The sequence below is a fragment of the Bison bison genome, unplaced genomic scaffold (assembly GCF_000754665.1).
Source record: "Bison bison bison isolate TAMUID 2011002044 unplaced genomic scaffold, Bison_UMD1.0 scf7180017864078, whole genome shotgun sequence".
NCBI lineage: Eukaryota > Metazoa > Chordata > Mammalia > Artiodactyla > Bovidae > Bison > Bison bison.
The window spans coordinates 131,098-150,503 of NW_011494650.1; the positions used below are offsets into that span (position 1 = coordinate 131,098).

General features: G+C 47.8%; 2 protein-coding genes across 2 annotated transcripts; one reads left to right on the forward strand and one right to left on the reverse strand.

The window, feature by feature from the left end:
- The first annotated feature begins 4,664 nt into the window (after positions 1–4,664).
- LOC104986866 (chromosome unknown open reading frame, human C8orf33) lies at positions 4,665–7,979 on the forward strand. The gene is made up of 6 exons (XM_010837555.1): positions 4,665–4,717; positions 4,789–4,834; positions 4,931–5,073; positions 5,264–5,348; positions 5,494–5,640; positions 5,964–7,979. The coding sequence occupies exons 1-6, from the start codon at positions 4,712–4,714 to the stop codon at positions 6,101–6,103; spliced, it is 567 nt and encodes a 188-aa protein (XP_010835857.1). The 5' UTR covers positions 4,665–4,711; the 3' UTR covers positions 6,104–7,979.
- A 903-nt stretch (positions 7,980–8,882) lies between these two features.
- Positions 8,883–19,400, reverse strand: ZNF34 (zinc finger protein 34). Its single transcript, XM_010837554.1, has 7 exons — positions 19,304–19,400; positions 18,865–18,977; positions 14,853–14,905; positions 14,451–14,591; positions 14,013–14,139; positions 13,510–13,620; positions 8,883–11,653 (listed from the first exon to the last, which is right to left on the reverse strand). The coding sequence occupies exons 4-7, from the start codon at positions 14,481–14,483 to the stop codon at positions 10,293–10,295; spliced, it is 1,632 nt and encodes a 543-aa protein (XP_010835856.1). The 5' UTR covers positions 14,484–14,591; positions 14,853–14,905; positions 18,865–18,977; positions 19,304–19,400; the 3' UTR covers positions 8,883–10,292.
- Positions 19,401–19,406: the final 6 nt, after the last annotated feature.

Here is a 19,406-nt window from a genome sequence, read left to right on the forward strand (position 1 = left end):
ATTGACTACACCAAAGCCTTTGACTGTGTAGATCACAACAAACTGTGAAAAATTCTTCAAGAGATGGGAATACCAGACCATGTGACCTGTCTCCTGAGAAACTTGCATGCAGGCCAAGAAGCAACAGTTAGAACTAGACATGGAACAATGGACTGGTTCCAAATTGGGAAAGGAGTATGTCAAGGTCACCCTGCTTATTGAACTTACATGCAGAGTACATCATGCAAAATGCTGGGCTGGATGAAGCACAAACTGGAATCAAGATTGCTGGGAGAAATACGGCAATTGCTGGGAGAAATATGCAAGAAAGTTTAGAGGAACTAAAGAGCCTCTTGATGAAGGTGAAAGAGGAGAATGAAAAAGTTGGCTTAAAACTCAACATTCAAAAATTTAAGGTCATGACACCCGGTCCCATCACTTCATGGCAAATAGATGGGGAAGCAATGGGAACAGTGACAGACTGTTTTCTTGGGCTCCAAAATCACTGCAGATGGTGACTGCAGCCATGAAATTAAAAGCTGCTTGGTCCTGGGAAGAAAAGCTATGACCAACCTAGATAGCGTATTAAAAAGCAGAGACGGCCAATAAAGGTCCGTACCATCAAAACTCTGGTTTTTCCAATAGTCGTGTATGGATGTGAAAGTTGGACCATAAAGAAGGCTGAGCACTGAAAAATTGATGTTTTTGAACTGTCATGTCGGAGAAGACTCTTGAGAGTCCCTTGGACTGCAAAGAGATCAAATCTGTCATCCTAAAGGAAATCAATCATGAATATTCATTGGAAGGACTGATGCTGAAGCTGAAGCTCCAATACTTTGGCCACCTGAGGTGAAGTGCCAGCTTGTTATAAAAGACCCTGATGCTGAGAAAGATTGAAGGCAGGAGAAGGGGATGACAGAGGGTGAGATGGTTGGATGGCATCACTGACTCAATGGACATGAGTTTGAGCAAGCCCTGGGAGATGGTGAAGGACAGGGAAGCCTGGTGTGCTGCAGTCCATGGGTCACAAAGAGTCAGACACGACTTAGTGACAGACCAACAACAAACTCATAGGACTCAGTGACTGACTGGGAGTAAGGGCTGTGGAAGAAGAAGCATTTGGAGTGAGGCGCAAGTTCAGGCACACATGTCTGGGCTAAGAAGGCTTCTGCAGGAAGTAGTTCTGGGCCAAGTCATAGAGAGATTTCACAGCCAAAGAAGGCAGGGAAAACCCCCTTAGGATCTGTAATTTACTCACCTCTAAAACTCTCGTTTCCCAGAACTTAGAGACATCCTAACCGTGGTTATTTTAAAATATGTCTACCAAAAAATAAATTAAAATAAAAAACATCTAAAATGTCTTTGGTTTTACTCCCTGAAGAGAAAGCCTGAGCTAGAACCAACCAGCTATGCTTTGCTAGATTTCTGATCCTCAGAAACTATGAGTTAATGAATGTTTGATATTTTCAATGTGCTAAGTTTCCTGATAATTCGTTACCCCTCAATAAACACCTAAAATGTTAGCTTTTTGAGTTGGCCAAAAAGTTCATTCAGTTTTTTCCATAAGATGGCTCTAGTAATGCTTAGTTGTCTTTAACTTCATTGTAAGCAATTTTTTTAGATTGCATTGTGACAGCTGTTGTATGGGTGTGCTTTTAAAACAACTTACCAAAATTGGTGAATTTTTCTTTTTTCTATTCAACCACTGTGAGCAGAATCTAGGATATTACTTCCTCGACCAGGGATCAAACCTGTGCTTCCTGCAGTAGAAGCACGGTGTCTTAACCACTGGACAACTAGGGAAGTCAGTGATTTTTATGTGTAACCATTTTACTATTAGAGATGTTAGGGGAAAAGCAACATTTTTGGCCTATTATGCTTTATTATTTCAAGAAAGGTAAAAACACAACTGAAACGCAAAAGAAGATTTGTTTGCAATATATGAAGAAGGTGCTGGGACTGATTGAATGTGTCAAAAGTGGTTTGTGAAGTTTCGTGCTAGAGATTTCTCTCTGGATGATGCTCCACAGTGGTGTAGACAAGTTGAAATTGACAGCAATCAAGTTAAGAACATTAATTGAGGACAAGCAAATTACAGCATGGGGGAGATAGCTAACATATTCAAAATATCCAAATCAAGCACTGAAAATCAGTTACACCAGCTTGGTTATGTTCATCACCTTGATGTTTGGGTTCCACATAAGTGAAAAAACCTCGACCATATTTCCACATGTGATTCCCTACTTAAACATAATGAAAACTTTCTGTTTTTAAAACAAATTGTGACAGGCAATTAAAAGTGGATACTATACAGTAATGTGAAACGGAAGAGATCTTAGCGCAAGCAAAATGAACCAACACCAACCACACCAAAGGCCAGTCTTCATCCAAAGAAGATAACGTTGTGTATGTGATGGGAGTGGAAGGGAGTCGTCTGTTATGAGATTCTTTCAGAAAACCAAACAATTAATTCCAACAAGTACTGCTCTCAGTTAGATCAACTGAAGGCAGCACTTGACAAAAAGTGTCCAGAATTAGTCAACAGAAAATGCAAAATCTTCCATCAGGATAATTCAAGATTGCATGTTTCTTTGATGATCAGGAAAAAACTGTTTGAGCTTGGCTGGGACATTCTGATTCATCTGCCGTGTTCACCAGACATTGCACCTTCAGATTTCCATTTATTTTGGTCTTTACAAAATTCTTTTTTTTATTATTATTTTTAATTGGAGGATAATTGCTTTACAATGTTGTGTTGGTTTCTGCCACACATCAACATGAATCAGTCATAGGTATACATATGTACAAATTCTCTTAATGGAAAAAAATTTCTATTCCTTGGAAGACTGTAAAAGTCACCTGGAACAATTCTTTGCTCCAAAACATAAAATGTTTAGGAAGATGAAATTATGAAGTTGCCTGAAAAATTGCAGACGGTAGTGGAACAAAACGGTGGATAAATTGTTCAATAAAGTTAAATGTGTCTTTTATTTTTACTTAAAAACTAAAGAAATGGGCTTCCCTGGTGGCTCAGTGGTAAAGAATCTGCCTGCCAATACAGGAGACATGGTTTCAATCCCTGATCCAGGAAGATCCCACCTGCGCTGGGGCAACCACGCCTGTGCACCACAGCTATTGAGCCTGGGCTCTAGAGCCCAGGAGCTGGAACCATTAAAGCCCATGATCCACCACAAGAGGAGCCAGCACAACGAGAAGCCCACGCACCACGGCTAGAGAGGAGTCCCCACTCACCACCAGTGGAGACAAGCCCCTGCAGCAATGAAGACCCAGCACAGCCAAAAATAAATAAATAAATGGTAAATTAAAAAAAAAAAAAACTGAAGGAACTATCGGGATGAGCAAACTCTACTTTCTGATACCGCCCATCCTCTTGCCTCAGGAAGCGACCCAGATTTCACTGACAGGAATGATGAACAGCACCGCGCATTCCCGTTCTCCCGATGCCTGTGAAAGAAAGTGAAAGTGAAGTCGCTCAGTCGTGTCCGACTCTTGTGACCCCATGGACTGTAGCCTACCAGGCTCCTCTGTCCATGGGATTTTCCAGGCAAGAATACTGGAGTGGGTTGCCATTTCCTTCTCCAGGGGACCTTCCTGACCCAGGGATCGAACCCGGGTCTCCATCATTGTAGGCAGACGCTTTTACTGCCTGAGCCACTCCCTGACGCCTGTGGTGCAGGGCCAACAGCGGTTGTGCAGTAGGGTGGCCCTGGGCCGGGAGCCTGGAAGCGCAGGACATGGTGCCGACCACACAGCAGCGTCCGGGGAAGGCCGCGACACTGCGACACTCCTCCAAGGGATGAGGGGGTTCCCGCAACCCCCGAACCCCCTCCCACCCTCTTCCACTTCTCTTGAAACAGAAGCCGCCTGCGTTGCGGTCCAGGGCCCCACGACCCGCCCACCTCGCCGTGTGGCTCGCCCCCGCCCTGCTTCCTGCTGCCAGAGCAGCCCCGCCAGGCCTGCAGGTCCTCGGAGGACTGCTGACCACTCCCCGCCCTGCTGGGGCCACTGTTACAGCGTCGCGCTCAATGACAGCTATTCATGTCTGTTGACCGGCCTTCTTTATTTTATTGTTTATTTATGTATTTTGGGGCGCGCAGGGTCTTTGTTGCTGCACACGGGCTTTCTCTACTTGTGGCCAGCAAGGGCTACTCTCTAGATGCAGCCGCAGGCCTCTCGCTGCGGAGGCTTCTTCTGTTGCAGGGTTCAGGGTCTAGGCTCCGCGCCTTCAGCAGTTGCCGACTGGGGGCTCTGTTGCCCAAGCACGTGGCATCTTCCCAGACCAGGGATCCAACCCGTGTCCCCTGTATTGGCAGGCAAGTTCTTAACCGCTGGGCGTCCAGGGAAGCCCCCTGTTTTCCCACTGTTCCCGCCCCACTAGCAGGTGGTTCCCTTGAGTAGCGTCCCTTCATCCAGAGCAATACCTGCAACCTCTCCAGTATCTTGCCTGGAGAATCCCAGGGACAGAGGAGCTGGCGGGCTACAGTCCATGGGGTCGCAAGAGTCGGACACGACTGAGCGACTAACCCACCACCACCACCACCTGCAACCTAGTAGGTCCTGAGTGGTTCTCGTCCAGACGGTGCTCCGAGCGCCCGCGCCCCGCCCACCGCGCGCACAGCCCCCGCCCCGCGGAACTCTGCGACGCAGACTTGTTTCCCTGGGAGCGCATTCAGCGTGGGACCCCAGCCCTCCTCGGTCCTGGCGGCAGCGCATGGCGGTGAGCGGTGTGCAAGTGGGGAACGCCTTTGGGCGGTCGGCGGCTCCTCATGACCCTCGTTCTTTCCCCAGGCTCCAGGACATCCTGCTCGGGAGACAGCGGCAGCCCCAGGCCCAGGTACTGCCCGTGCACCCTGCAGCCCCTGGTTCCCCAGGCTGCTTCCTAAAGCCCCGAGTCCTTCACTGTAAGGCCTCAGCCAGTCCGTCTGCTTAGGGCGCCCTACGTGCCGTGACGCTGCCTCGAGGACCAAGAAGCAAAAGAAGAAAACCCGGGATGGGGCGTCTGTTGCCAATGGAAGCGGGAAGACCCCAGAAAAGCAGGACCCCGAGGAAGCCCCCCTAAGCGCAGAGGCCCAGGCAAGGGCGGGCCTCAGTCGGGAAGGGTGAAGTCCCGGGCGCGTACTGGGCGGGAGCCCGCTTGTGGGTGTGGTCCCGGATTTACAGCGGGAAGTGGATGAGATGCGGCGTTTGGGGTTCCTATGGGATGAGGCTGGAGGCCCCAGCACCCAGATGCCCGCTCACAGTCACTACCCACAATCCATCATAGGCTGAGCAGCTGGCTCGGGAACTGGCCTGGTGCGTGGAAAAGCTGGAGCTGGGACTGAAGATGCAGAGACCCACCCCTAAGCAGAGTGAGGGCCCATCTGTAGAGTTGGGGGAGGGAAACGGTGACAGTCCTATGGCCTCAGGTGCTGCCAAGGGATGGAATTGTTGCCTTTGCGGTAGGACAGTTGGAAGTGAGGATAGAGGTTACTAGTCCTTTGTTTTCATCTGCAGAAGAACAAGCTCTTGGAGCCATCCGAACCTTGCGCAGCCAGAGAACCCCTCTGCCCCGGAAGAGGCAGTTGATGCGCTCTTTGTTTGGGGACTACAGGGCTCAGATAGAAGCCGAGTGGCGCGAGGCCCTGCAGGCTCTCAGGACTGGTGAGAAGCTGAGAACTGGTTGATGAAGAACTGCCTAGTTCAAGGGGGCAAAAGAAAAAGCCTGGGCAGTGAAAGGGGGAAGCCTCGAGCAGCGGGGCTGCCACAGTAGGAGGGGGCTCAGGAAAGCCACAGGGAGAAAGCCTGGGGCGCGGGTCACAGAACTCCGGCTTGGACTAGCGAGACAAGGGGAGCAGAGTTAGTGAATCTCTCTGTGATGATAGGACGAGAAGCCAATAAGTTAATTTTTACAGTGAGGTTAGAGTTGTATGGGCAGTTAATGTTTGCTATTATTATTCTGATACTGTCCCTCTCTTCGCTTACAGCTGCCCACTCAGCCCAGGTGCAGCCTGTAGGTGAGGCTGCCAGAAAGAAGAGCCGAAGGGTCTGCAGACCTCGTCCAGAAGGAAGGTCCAAGGGCACCTCGGATACTCGTGATGAAGAGTTTAGGTTTAATTTCTTTTAGCCTCTTCCCTAGAGTGGCCACCTCTGCAGTGATGTGGGGTTTCTGTGGAATGTAGCACTTTTCCAGGAATGCTGTGGGGCAGATGGGAGACCTGCATGTTGGGTGCTGACAAGCCCAGGACCCCATTTGTAGGTTTTCAGCTGAGATGTCCTTCCTGCCAGAAGAGGGGGGTTCCTTTAGATGGTTCTACAGTAGACTGAAGTGAGTGTTCACACTGTGTTGTAAAACAGCTGTCCCCAACCTTTTTGACACCAGGGACAGATTTCATGGAAAACAGTTTTTCCACAGAGAGGGCGGGAGGTGAAACTCAGGTTGTAATGCAAGCAATGGGGAGTGGATATAAACATAGATGAATCTTTCCTTGTTTGCTGTCTTTTCATCTCCTGCTGTGTGGCCTGGTTCCTAACAGGCCATAGACCAGTACTGGCCCAGGGGTTGGGTACCCTGTTATAAAAGACTCGCAACAGTCTCAGGAGCAGACTAAGTAGGTATTGTTAATAAGGGTTAGTGGGGAAGCTGTATAGTTGTACACTGGTGCTCACTTATGGAAGGATGTCCTCTCAAGTGGTATGGCGCTCCATACCATTGAGTCCCATTGCTGTAATAAAACTGTTTCTTATAAATGTGGATAAGCAAAAGCGTGTGCTAACTGTGCTGTTACAGGAAATGTAGATGAGGTGGTGTCAGGCACTGCTGGGTCCAGGCTCTCACCCCAGGGCTTGGTCCTTTATACTGCCTTCATTCCTAAGCAGGTGTCATCCTCAAGGAGCCAGTGTATCCCCCAGCAGCCCAGGCTTTGTTCTGAGGAGCAGGTAGCTTCCTGCCCTAAGAATCCCAGCCAAACACCAGCACTGACTCTCTGGGCAAGCTCTGATGTCAGCTGCTCCAGGTGATAGTCCCAGGACTTCTGCATTAAGTTGGGTTTTCATGGTGGCTTAATTCTGTTGTGACTGTGATGCCATCTTTGGTAGTGTTTCCCAAACTTGCAGACTAGACAGATACCCAGAGCCCACCTGCCTACTCAGCATCTCTGCTTTGGTGTTTCACAGATATTTCACACTTGACATGTCCACAGCATCTGATTAGTCCCTAAATCTGTCTTCTGCTTTCCGGTGAATGGCACTACTGCCCACCCAGTTGATTAGGCCCAAAATCTATGTCATCTCTGCAAAAGGAGTTCCTGGATCCAGTTCCAAAGAGTGAGTGTGTGTCTGTGTATGTGTGCGCACCTTGGCTTCCTCACACCAACAGCAATTCTTGGATGTCAGCAGCATGTCAAAAATTCAACTCAGTTACGACGTTATCTACCCAGAGTCAGATTCCACAGGAAAGTGCTCAACCTCACAAGACCCAGTTCTTCATCCACCAGTTGCAAGTCCAGGTTGTTACCTGTATTTCTGACCAACTGGCTACAAATCAGCTTCCCATGACCCACTTCTTGGGTTCAGTTAACTTGCTACAGTGGGTCCCAGAACTCAGGAAAACTTGTTTACTCACTAGATTACCAGTTTATCACTAGGATGTGAATAACAGGCAGATGAGATACAGAGTGCCAGGCATGAGGGAAGGCATGGAACTCCGTGCTCACCACCCAGAAGCTCTGTTGGTTTCTATGGAGGCTTCCTTCACAGACACCATCAGTTCAACCTCTAGCCCATCCCCGCTCCCTAAAGGTGGAGGTTTTTAACCCTCTAATCACAGGCTTCATTCTCCTGCCAGCAAAGTGACACCTGACATCTCTCTCCACCAAGTGAGGACACACTGAGGTGGCTGTACTTTAGCCTGGGAAAGAACCCTGACCAGGAGCTAGATCAGCCAGCACACTGGTCTTGGACTTCTCAGCCTCCAGAAATGTGAGAAATAAACTTCTGGATTTTAATCCACCTGGTCTGTGATATTTTGTTATGGCAGCCTGAGCTAACACACCATTCTGTGGGTGGGGAAAAAAAAAGCTTTTCAAGAAATGTTATAGGGAAAACTATATCCACACACCAAAGATTTTAAAGTTGGACCCTTACCTGTCAAGATATATAAAAAATTAGTTCAAAACAGATCAAAGACCAAACCATAAGACCTAAAACTATAAATCTCTTTGAAGAAAAGATAGGGGCACATCTTGATAATATTGGATTTAATAATGATTTCCTGAATATGACACCCTAAGCACAGGCAACAAGAGAAAAGACAGGTAAGTTTTTGTTTTTGTTTTGGCTGTGCTGGCTCTTCACTGCTGTGCGGGCTTTTGCTCTAGTTGCAGCGAGCTGCTGTGTGCAGGCGTCTCTCATTGCTTCTCTTGTCGAAGAGCAGGGGCTCTAGGGCAAGTGAGCTCCAGAGCACAAGCTCAGAGTTTGGTGCACAGGCTTGGTTGCTCCGGGGCATGTGGGCATCTTCCCAGATGAGGGATCGAACTCATGTCCCCTCCACTGACAGGCAGATTCTTTACTACTGAGCCACCAGAGATGCCCTAGATAAGTTGAACTTAATAAACATTAAAAACTTTTGTGAATGAAAGGACACTATCAACAGAGTAGACAGAAAACTCATAGAATAAGAAAATATTTGCAAGTATTATTAATCTGATAAAGATTACCCCTTTAATATGAATGGAAAGCTAGATTTCTAATTAAAAAATAGACATGCAACAAAGGTTTACTGTATAGCATAGGGAACTATAGTCAACATCTTGTATAACCTCTGATGGAAAATAATTTCAAAAATAATGTGTATCTGTACAACTGAATCACCCTGCTGTACACCTGAAACACTAAGTCAACTATACTTCAGTAAAGTATATATATTTTTTTTAAAATGGAAAATTAAAGACTACCCTTCAAAATACATTAAGAACTACTACACCTCAACAACAAAAAGAAACAGCCCAATTCAAAAATGGGCAAAGGGTCTAAATAGACACTTCTCCAAAGAAGACATAGGAATAAAGGGTCAATAAGCACATGATGCTCAATATCATTAGTCATCAGGGAAACGCAAACCAAAAGCAAATGAGATACCACTTCACACTCAGGGTGACAATTATCAAAACAATGGAAAACAACAAGTATTGAGGAAGACACGGAGAAACTGGAACCTTCATGAACTGACAGTGGGGATGTACAATGAAACTTCCATTGTGGGAAAGTTTGGTCATTCTTCAAAAACTTAGAAGATCCATATGATCCATCAACTTTATTCCTGGGATTATATCCCCAAAGTATTGGAAGGATGGAAAGTACAAGCACAGATTTGTACACCAATGTTCACAGCAGCATTATGCACAAAGTCAACAAGCAGAAACACCCATAACCCATCAACAGATGATGGGTGAACAAAAAACATGGTGTCTGCAAACAATGGAGTACGCTTCAGCCATGAAGAGACCTTACGTTAAGTGAAATGAGCCAGGACACAAAGGCAAATGTGTGACCTCACTTACACGAGGTACTTCAGAGTAAGCAAATTCTTAAGAGAGAGGATAAGGAAAAGCGGAGGAGTGCAGAGTTTCTGTCTGTAATAAAGTTTTGGAAACAGATTTGCTGATGGTCATACAACACTGTGAATGTATCCAATACCACTGAGTTGTACACTTAAAAGTGGTTAAAATGGTAAACATAATGTTTTTACTGGAGAAGGAAATGGCAACCCACTCCAGTATTCTTGCCTGGAGAATCCTATAGACAGAGGAGCCTGACGGGCTACAACCCATGGGGTCACAAAGAGTCAGACACGACTGAGTGACTAACACACAATGTTATTACCACAATAAAAAAGGCAATATCAACTCTATTAAGTGACATAGAAAAAGTATGAACAACATGCTGTTTTAAAACTTACAAGGTGTAAAACCACATAAACACGTAGAACTCTCCAGGAGTTTTCCAGGACTGAGGAAACAGGAGCTGCTCTCACAAGTTCCACAGTACTTCTCTTGTGGATGCTATTTGAGTGTCTGGACACAACCTACGCTGATCGCAATAGTAGTGAGTTCTCTTTCTAAGGGTAGGCCACAGGGCTTCTCCCTTTTGCTTACCTTTTTCCACTCAATTTCTCTAAAATGAACATCCACTGCTTTTAAGAAAGAGGTTTTTAAAAATTAGAAGTGCCTGTTCACCTGTGACACCATGTGGACAGTAAGTAAAGAGAGGGTGGTCACGTGGGGGAAGTGCACCACAGACCTTGGGCCTCCCGACCGTCACAGGGAGAAGTCTTCCCGGAGGTGAATCCTCTGGTGCTGGGACATGTTGGAGCTGTGCCGGAAGGCCTTGCCGCACTCGCCACACGTGTACGGCTTCTCCCCAGTGTGGATCCTCCGGTGCTGCAGGAGGTACGTGCCCTGGCTGAAGGCCTTCTTGCAATCAGCACACTTATATGGCTTCTCTCCGTGGTGTGACCTCTGATGGTGGATGAGTCTGGAACTGTTGTGGAAAGCCTTCCCACACTCACTGCACTTGTAGGGCTTCTCTCCCGTGTGGATCCTCTGGTGCTGGATGAGGTGGGTGCTCTGGCTGAAGACTTTGCCACAGTCATTACACTCATAGGGCTTCTCTCCGGTGTGGCTTCTTTGATGTTCAACAAGCTTGGTTTTTTGGATGAAGGCTTTCTCACATTCATTACATTTATAGGGCTTTTCCCCAGTGTGAATTCTTTGATGCTGGATCAGATTGGAGCTCTGGGTAAAGCCTTTGCCACACTCTTTGCACTCGTACGGCTTCTCTCCGGTATGGGTCCGACGGTGCCGGATGAGGATTGAGCCGTCACTGAAGGCCTTCCCGCAGTCACTGCACTTGTAGGGCTTCTCCCCTGTGTGGATCCTCTGGTGGTAAATGAGGGAGGAGTAGGCACTGAAGTGCTTCCCGCATTCGCTGCACTTGTAGGGCTTCTCCCCCGTGTGGATCCTCTGATGCTTCATGAGGTTGGGCCTCTGGTTGAATGTCTTCCCGCACTCATCGCAACGGTAGGGGATCTCTCCAGAGTGCATCCTCCGGTGACTGATGAGCTCACAGCTCTGGTGGAAGGCCTTCCCGCACTCTTCACACTTGTAGGGCTTCTCTTCACTGTGCAGTCGCTGGTGCTTGACAAGGTTAGCACTGTACCTGAAGGCCTTCCCACAACAACCACAATAATACAATCTTTTCCCAACAGGAATTTTCTGATCTTCTTTAACTAAATTCGCAGCGAAAATTTCCCCTGAATCGTGAACTATATTTGTTTTTTTGCACCTGTGTACACGTTTATGGTTATTAAGGTATGATCTCTGTTCAAAACTCTGTTCACATATATCACATTTGTGAGGTCTTTGATCAGGGACAGGCCTTGACCGCGACCTGAGGTTTCCTCCAGACTCCAGGCCACACTCCTCATTGGCCAGTGGGACCAGCCTGGGGCCTCTCTGCTCCCCAGGCCTGTCCAGGCGCCCCTCTGGCTCCCTGACACGCTCATGGACTTCTCCTGGCTCAGGTCCCCGGAGAACACTCCCCCTGAGTGGGTCCAGTTCTCTCCCAAACAGCATTTCTCCTGAAGTGACCTCCTGGTTCTCAGTCCTGGTCCCATGAGCTGAAAAAACAAACAGAACACCTCAAGGTCACCTGTTCTGACTCTGGAAGGAAGGTAAAAGCTGCTGCCAACCACCTGTGGACTACCAGCTCCACCATCTCCAATGTCATGCAGACACGAGAGCCTGGCAGTCAGAGGCTAAAAGCCTTGCCCAGGGCTGCAATCACAGGGCAGTGCAAGCATCCACCCAACTCTTAATACTCAACCTTTCCTGCACACAGAGCCTGCTGCAGGATACCTGTCCTCGTCCCAAAAGGACGGAAGATGAAAGCTTCACAGCATCACCAAAACCAGAGCAAGGAGGGGCCCCAGAGGACACTAAGGATATCTGATGAAGAAGCTGCTGATCCACCCCAACATCCATGGTGGGAAACCGGCTGCCTCCCCAGGAACACAGAGAGCACAGCTTGTGCTAACTGAAGATTAGGGTGACAAGCACACAGGCCACGTCCATTCTCAAGGGTCTCCCCAGGGTCCTGAGAGACCACCCGTGAGCCACCAGCACTTACACTCCAGACGCCACAGAGGATGCCCTCATCTGAGGCCTTGTCTCCACCCTTCCTTCCCTGACAAGACACACAGTGACTCCACGTGCAGGAACATGCTCATCAGAAACTTGTTCTCTGTGAGCCAAGACACACACACACACACACAACAGGCCCAAGGTGGGGACAACCAAATGCCCTGCAGAAGTATAGTGGAAAATACTCTGCGGTATGTTCATGACAGAACAGCAAATGGTGATGAGACCAAACTCCATACAACACGGCAGCCCTGCCCTGCAGGAGTCAGAGAGGAGGCCCAGGGGAGCTATGGGAGATGACAGAGGTGGCCCTGTGGTCTCCCAGGGAACTAGAAATGTTCCCTATTTTGATCTGGTGGGTGGACTGTTTGTATAAACTCACTGAGCTGTAAATAGGATTTGTCTCATTTCTGTAAGTATTTATATCTGAAGAAACAAATTTACAGAAGAGAAATTCAAGTCCTTTGAGCCAACAGTTCCTTCCAGGGACACTAGGAAGACACTGCAGGACAACACTCTCAGGTCATCCGCCGCAGTGAGTCTAGAGAAGAGCCTTCCCAAGTACCTCCAGTGAGCACAGGGACACAGAAACAGAAGTGCGTTCAGTGAAAAATCAGCAACCCAGCAATGTGCACAGGTCACTGCATTCCTGCTAGGAAGTGACGTCTGTGTGCGGGCGTGGCCTAGACTCCACTGGAAAAGGGACAGCAGGCACACACCGTCACACATCTGCATCTGGGTGCTGAAATCCAGGGTGATGTGTACCCCCTCCCTTTCCTGTATAAGTCTATAACCATCCAGTAGGTTAACTTAGAGGAGGGTGATGAAGTGATGCTCTTCCCTGTGGCCCCGTGTGACCACCTGATAATCCTTGGGAGGCAGGACTCTGGAGGGCAGGGCTCCACGGGGTCCCTCAGGGCATGCCCAGGTGTCCTCCCCTCTTCTCCTCCATCAACACAGCCCCCTCTCACCCTTCTACAAGATTCAGCTCAAGAATTACCCCATAAATAAACAACAAAGATACTGTACCACATGGGGGAAACAGCCATTATTTTGTAATAATTTTAAAAGGCATATAATCTAAAAAAAAAAAAAGGAATATAATCTGTAAAAATACTGAATCACTAAATTGTACACCTGAAACTAACAGAATGCTGTAAATCAACTATATTTCAATTAAAAGAAAGAGCACCCAGGTTTTGGCAGAGGCCGCTCCCAGGGCCTCTGTACTGCCCATCTTCCTCCAAACCCATGAGTCAGTTTGGTACCACATTCTGTGGGCCTCCACACATGCTGTTCAGCAGGCGGGTTGGGGAGGCAGCCCCCCACGCACCTGAGCCATCAACGCTTGGTTGCTCTGCCCCATGCATGTCCAGGACCCACAGCTCATCCCCTTGCTCCAACTGTGCAATCACCTCCGGCTTGGGACCTGCAAGTCCAGCTCCTGGGAAGGAGACGGGGCCTGGGGTGGGTGCCACGGACACAGTGCGGGCTCACCCAGGACTGCCAAGGGAGAGGACATACACGTGCGGGGGTGACAGGAAGTCTGGATACTCCCTGGAGGGGTGGGCGTGGGCATGCAGTTGAAGATCTGAGCACAAGGGCTCTCTCCATCAGGAGGCGCATCTGCCTTGGGCCTGGGGAAGGGAGGCAGTCTCATCTGGGGCTGCCTAACCAAGCCCCACCGGGGGCCCTCTGCTGTGCAGACAGGCCTGCCTGGGACCAGAATCAGTAATACATCTCTGAACTCAGAGAATGAGGCCCCCGGCCCAGCCCCTGCTCAGCCCTCAGCCCCCAGGACTGTTCCTTGAGTTGCATCCCAGTGAGGGGGCTCACCCAGCGATACCAGGTTCCTGTAAGTCTCCAGCATCACTTCCCTGTAGAGGCCCTTCTGAGCAGGGCCCAGAAGGCCCCACTCCTCCTGCGAAAGGAACACAGCCACGTCCTCGAAGGTCACTTCAGCCTGTAACAACAGGAGCTGCTGAGGCCCAGGCGTGCCTCAGGCTGGGCCCTGGGCTAGAGAAGTAGCACAGAGGTAACTACAGGCCTGACCCCCAGTGTGTGGCCTGGAGTAGTTGGGGGAGGCGTGGGCCCTGACCCTTTGGCTGCTGAGCCAGCCCATTCAGGGAGGCTAGGCAAATCCAAGGTCACCCTTCCTCTGCTCAACACCCCTCAGCATCCCACACCAGAGAAGCCTGACAGTTTGCTAAGGCTGAGCAGACAGGGAAGCCCTGGGAGAAGACCTCCCGCCTCCCAGGGAGGACAGACGCTCACCTGAGGCAGGGCACACAGATCCAAAGCTGCCATCCCCTGGTACCCTGGGCTTCCTGGGATGGATGGATGCAGGAGCCAGTCACTGCCTGGCCCCTCCCGCAGCTGGCCTCAGCACTCGGCCTCCCAAGCAGACTCTGCTCCCTGCAGACACATGCAACATTTCAGATCATCTGCCCCTACCTCCTCCCAGGCACAAAGTTATCTCATTCAGGTGGAAAATGGAGAGTTATTCACTTTATATGAAAGAATAAAGATAACACATTAAGGGCTGAGAAAGAAAGGGAAGTTAAAAAAATTGAACAGAAGGCGAAAAGCAAAGACAAAGATTAGGAGTCAAAAGATACAAAATGAGCAGAGGTAAGTCCAATGGATGGGTAACTGAAGCAAAAGGATTAAACTCACCTACTGGATGCAAAAAACTCCCCAAGTAGATACACAAAGTGCACCTATATAACCTAAAATAAAATACACAGAAAGGCTAAACATAAGGCAGACCAAAGAAACAGTAATTAAAATAAAGCTACAACAGCTATATTTACCTTCTCTGTATTTTTAAAGCTCTTTATTGGAGTAAAACATTTATACAGGAAAGTCAACAAATCCTGACCACACTGGTCAAGGGGCTCAGCAGACAGACCCAGCCGTCAGCCCTCCGGCAGCTGCGGGCTCTGCCTGCTTCCCCACCTCCCAAGGGAGAGCCGCTACCCTCCTCTCACCAGCACAGACCAGGGCCCTGGGGACTCCATTAGACTAGCTATGCCTTCTACATTCTGCGCTGGCTTCCTCCCTTTGGCACACTATTTGCAAACTCAATATGCATTGCTGCATGTGGTTTAGCAATATTTATACCAATCAAAACAAAACTCAAAAAAAAAATAAAAATAAAAATAAAAACTCAAACCAATAATCATTATTAGGAACAAAAGCAGACACTGCATGTTAATAGAAGAAAAATCCACCAAAAAGCTGTAATTATAACCACACGTGTCTACCAACAAATCCTCAAAGTATAGAAAATCAGAGCTAAGTGCAGTGCCGATAAGAAACATACAAACCCTCCCCTGCAATGAGAGAGTTTAACACACTTTCCTCAGAAGTGAGTGGATCAAGTAGAGAATACCTACTTAAAGCATAGAGAATACATACACATTTTTTTTCAAAATGTACATTGAATATTATAAGAAATACCACATACCAAGCAAAAAAAGAAAGTTTCAAAAAATTCCAAAGACTGGTATCTTTTGGCAAACATTCATATTGTGGTCCTACTATCTGATTAATTTTTTAAAAGTACCCCTTCAAGAAAAACATAAGAACAGAGACTGAAGGGAAAATGGAAATAAAGCTTACCTGAGGAAAAATGGGCATCCTTAACACATTTATTTTAACAAGGGGATTGAAAGAATAATCTAAGCATTAAACAAGAAACCAGACACAGAATAAGAAAGCAACTCAAGGAAAGAAGATGAAGAAAATAAACATGATTTAAAGAAACAGAAAATAATCTCAACCTTGGTTCTTTGAAAATGCTAATAACATCTGGCAGGTCCAATGTGGGGAAGGGGAAGAGATGGAAAAGGACACAATATTTTAAAGAACAAAAAAGGGAACACAACTCTACATATCACACATACAGCAGTGGTTTTCAGAGTGCAAGCCTAGCCCCTGGCAGTCCCAGCACTCAAGTCTGGTTGGTAGCAACCCTAAAGTAACACAACAGAAGTGTCTGCATTGGTCAATGACAAGATGGGGATGCTTGCTTCCTCACTCCGCTGCTGTAACAATGCACCAAAGACCCCAGTCAGTGCATTAAGTCACAGAAAAAGAAGCAGATGTCATAGTTCAGTGGTTAGGGAGCACAGGTCCGATCTTGGGTCGGGGAACTGAGATCCTGAATGCTATCGCTTGACCAGAAAAGAAAAGGAACACAAGCCATAAAGATTGCAAGAGAACACACAAAATCATCATTATTTGAGAATGATAAGACCATCTACATAAAAAATACAAAAGTATTAGCCAAGTGTTGGGATGATAAAGTTCAACAGGACTGCCATATAGAAGGTCAACAGGCTAGTTAATATCACTCCTGTGTACTAGTAATCAGCAACCAAAAAACAGCTTTCACAACACCTACGAAAACTACATGCTTATGAACAAAACTTTACTGAAGGACACTAAAAAAAAACAAAAAACACCTATGGAGAAGTAGACAGTGTTCATAAACAGGAGGACTCAATATAAAAATGTCAATTTTCCCCAAATGAACCTATTAATTCTATACAATCAAAATTGCAATAGGATTTTCCTGGTGATCCAGTCATTAGGAATCCACCTGCAGGAGACAGGGGTTCAATCCCTAGCCTGGGAAGATCCCACGGGCCAAGGGGCAACTGAGGCCATGTGTCACAACTACTGAGCCTGCTTAGTCTAGACCCCAAGAGCTGCAATTACTGAGCCCACAAGCCCTAGAGCCCAGGCTCCACAACAAGAGAAGCCACTGCAAGGAGAAGACTGTACACCGCACTAGAGAAAGTCCAAGCAGCCAGGAAGACCCAGTGCAGCCAAAGACAAAACAGAACATATCATGACATCTGAGCACAATGACTGACTATCATGAGTCATGACCGAAGATTAACCAAGGAAATGCCGAAGAACTCAGGCAGAGCCATGCCCTACCAAATAGCAAGTCTTATCATGGGGCTGTGGTTATAAAAGTGAAATACAGTTGTCCCTAACTGTCCATAGGGAACTGATTCCAGGATCATGCTCAACTGGGTACCAAAATCCAAAAATGCTCAACTCTCCTATATAAGCTCCATGCATACACTATGACACACTTGCAATGTTAACAGCAATGAACCATTCAATAAATGGGACTGGCACAACTGATTTTCCACAGGCAAGTAAAATTAGATCCTGCCTTCCACGGCACACAAAAAGGTATCTCAGACAGGTTGAAGGCCTGTTTCTTAAAAATGTTTATGGCTATTATAGGAAAATAATACGGAAAACACACTATCCAAACAGAAAAAATTGCTTAATTTTACTTTATCAAAAAAAACTTCCGTATGAGACACAACAAAATTAAAAGCAAATGGCATGATGAGAGAAGATATTTTCAAACATACTTAATAAAAGTTATGGGCTTCCCAGGTGGCTCTGCAGTAAAGAACCTGCCTGTCAGTGCAGGATATAGCCGGTTTGATCCAGGTCAGGAATATCCCCTGGAGAAGGACATGGCTACCCACTTCAGTATTCTTGCCTGGGAAATCCCATGGACTGAGAAGCCTCATGGGCTACAGTCTGCTGCTGCTGCTGCTAAGTCGCTTCAGTCGTATCCGACTCTGTGCGACCCCATAGACGACAGCCCACCAGGCTCCCCCGTCCCTGGGATTCTCCAGGCAAGAACACTGGAGTGGGTTGCCATGTCCTTCTCCAGTGCATGAAAGTGAAAAGTGAAAGTGAAGTCGCTCAGTCGTGTCCGACCCTCAGCAACCGCATGGACTGCAGCCCACCAGGCTCCTCCATCCATGGGATTTTCCAGGCAAGAGTACTGGAGTGGGGCTACAGTCTACCAGGTCGCAAAGAGTCAGAAACGACTAAGCAACTAAACAGCAGCAACAATAAAAGATATACATAGGATATATTTAAAAATACAAGAAGAAACAAACAAAAATCAATATTTAAACCAGTATTCCCTGGTGGTCCAGTGGTTAGGACTCTGTGCTTTCACTGCGAAGGCCTGGGTTCAATCCTGGGCCCTGGTCAAGGAACTAAGAGCCCAGGTTCGCTGCCCAACTGAGGCCAAGCACCGCAACTACCGAGCACTCGCTTCAACTAAAAAGAAGCCAGCTGGTCTCAAGGGAGACCATGCATGCCACAACGAAGACTCAATGCTGCCAAAATAATAATTCTTTAAAAATAAAAAATAAGGCCATTCAACACACACAAAGTAAGCACAGGATGAAACCTAATAAATCATATAAAGAAATCAAACTGTCCAATAAACACCTGAAGATTTTCAGCGCAATTAAGAATTAGGAAAACGCAAATTAGAACAAGACTTCTCATCACCACAGATAAGGGAAAATATATAAAATGCTTCACAGTATCTACCGCTGCGCTTCCCCCCATGGCTCAGTGGTAAAGAATCTGCCTGCGATGCAGGAGACTCAGGAGACGCGGGTTTGACCCCTGGGTGGGGAAGATCCCCTGGAGAAGGAAATGGCAACCCACTTTAGTATTCTTGCCTGGAAAATCCCATGGACAGAAGAGTCTGGTGGGCTACAGTCCATAGGGTCACAAAGAGTCGGGAGACGACTGCGAGACTGAACACACGAAGGCCTGAGAAACAGGGACTCACAGAGTCCCGCAGACAGTCTGCTAGTCACTCTGCAAACCCACCTGGCCCTACCTGGCAGAGCTGAAACTCTTCGAAGCCCTGGGACAGGAAACCAAATTGAAGGTACGTGCCCTTTAGAAATTCTTGCTAATGCACAAAAGACGCACAAGGATGTTCCTGCATATCTGTGTACAAGCAAAAAGTATTTTTTAAAGAGACATATTAAAAACAGAAACCTGTGGGGCAAATAAAAAGGTTTCAAACCTTGAATAAAAGCCTCTGAGAAAGAAACAGAAATCTGCTGCGGGCAGCAAGGTCTCAGAGCGTCAGAAGCAGAAACGGGTGAGGGAGAATCGTGCGGGGGGCGGGGCCCGCAGGGGGAATGGGGAGGGGGCTGCTGCGGGAGGTGACAGGAGCTTGCGCGCGGGCCAGCTGGAGGCCCCGGAGTCAGGAGGCGGAGGTGGAGAAGAGCCACGGTAGGGCGAGGCCGGCGCGCGCAGCGCTTGGTTACCGGCAGCATCTCACTCCGCGGAAGCAGCCCCTTGGGAAGGCCCAGAAGGGAAGTCCGGTGGAGAGACCAGGACGGGCTTGGGGCGGGTGACGGAGGCTCCACC

Coding starts and splice junctions, on each gene's coding strand:
- LOC104986866 (XM_010837555.1), top strand. Junction 5,074..5,263: donor CCCTAAGCGCAGAGGCCCAG/GCAAGGGCGGGC, acceptor AATCCATCATAG/GCTGAGCAGCTGGCTCGGGA. Junction 5,349..5,493: donor GAGACCCACCCCTAAGCAGA/GTGAGGGCCCAT, acceptor TTTCATCTGCAG/AAGAACAAGCTCTTGGAGCC.
- ZNF34 (XM_010837554.1), bottom strand. CDS start 14,483: ATGGCAGCTTTGGATCTGTGTGCCCTGCCTCAG. Junction 14,140..14,450: donor ATCTGTGTGCCCTGCCTCAG/GTGAGCGTCTGT, acceptor CTGTTGTTACAG/GCTGAAGTGACCTTCGAGGA. Junction 13,621..14,012: donor CAGGAACCTGGTATCGCTGG/GTGAGCCCCCTC, acceptor TCTCCTTCCCAG/GAGCTGGACTTGCAGGTCCC.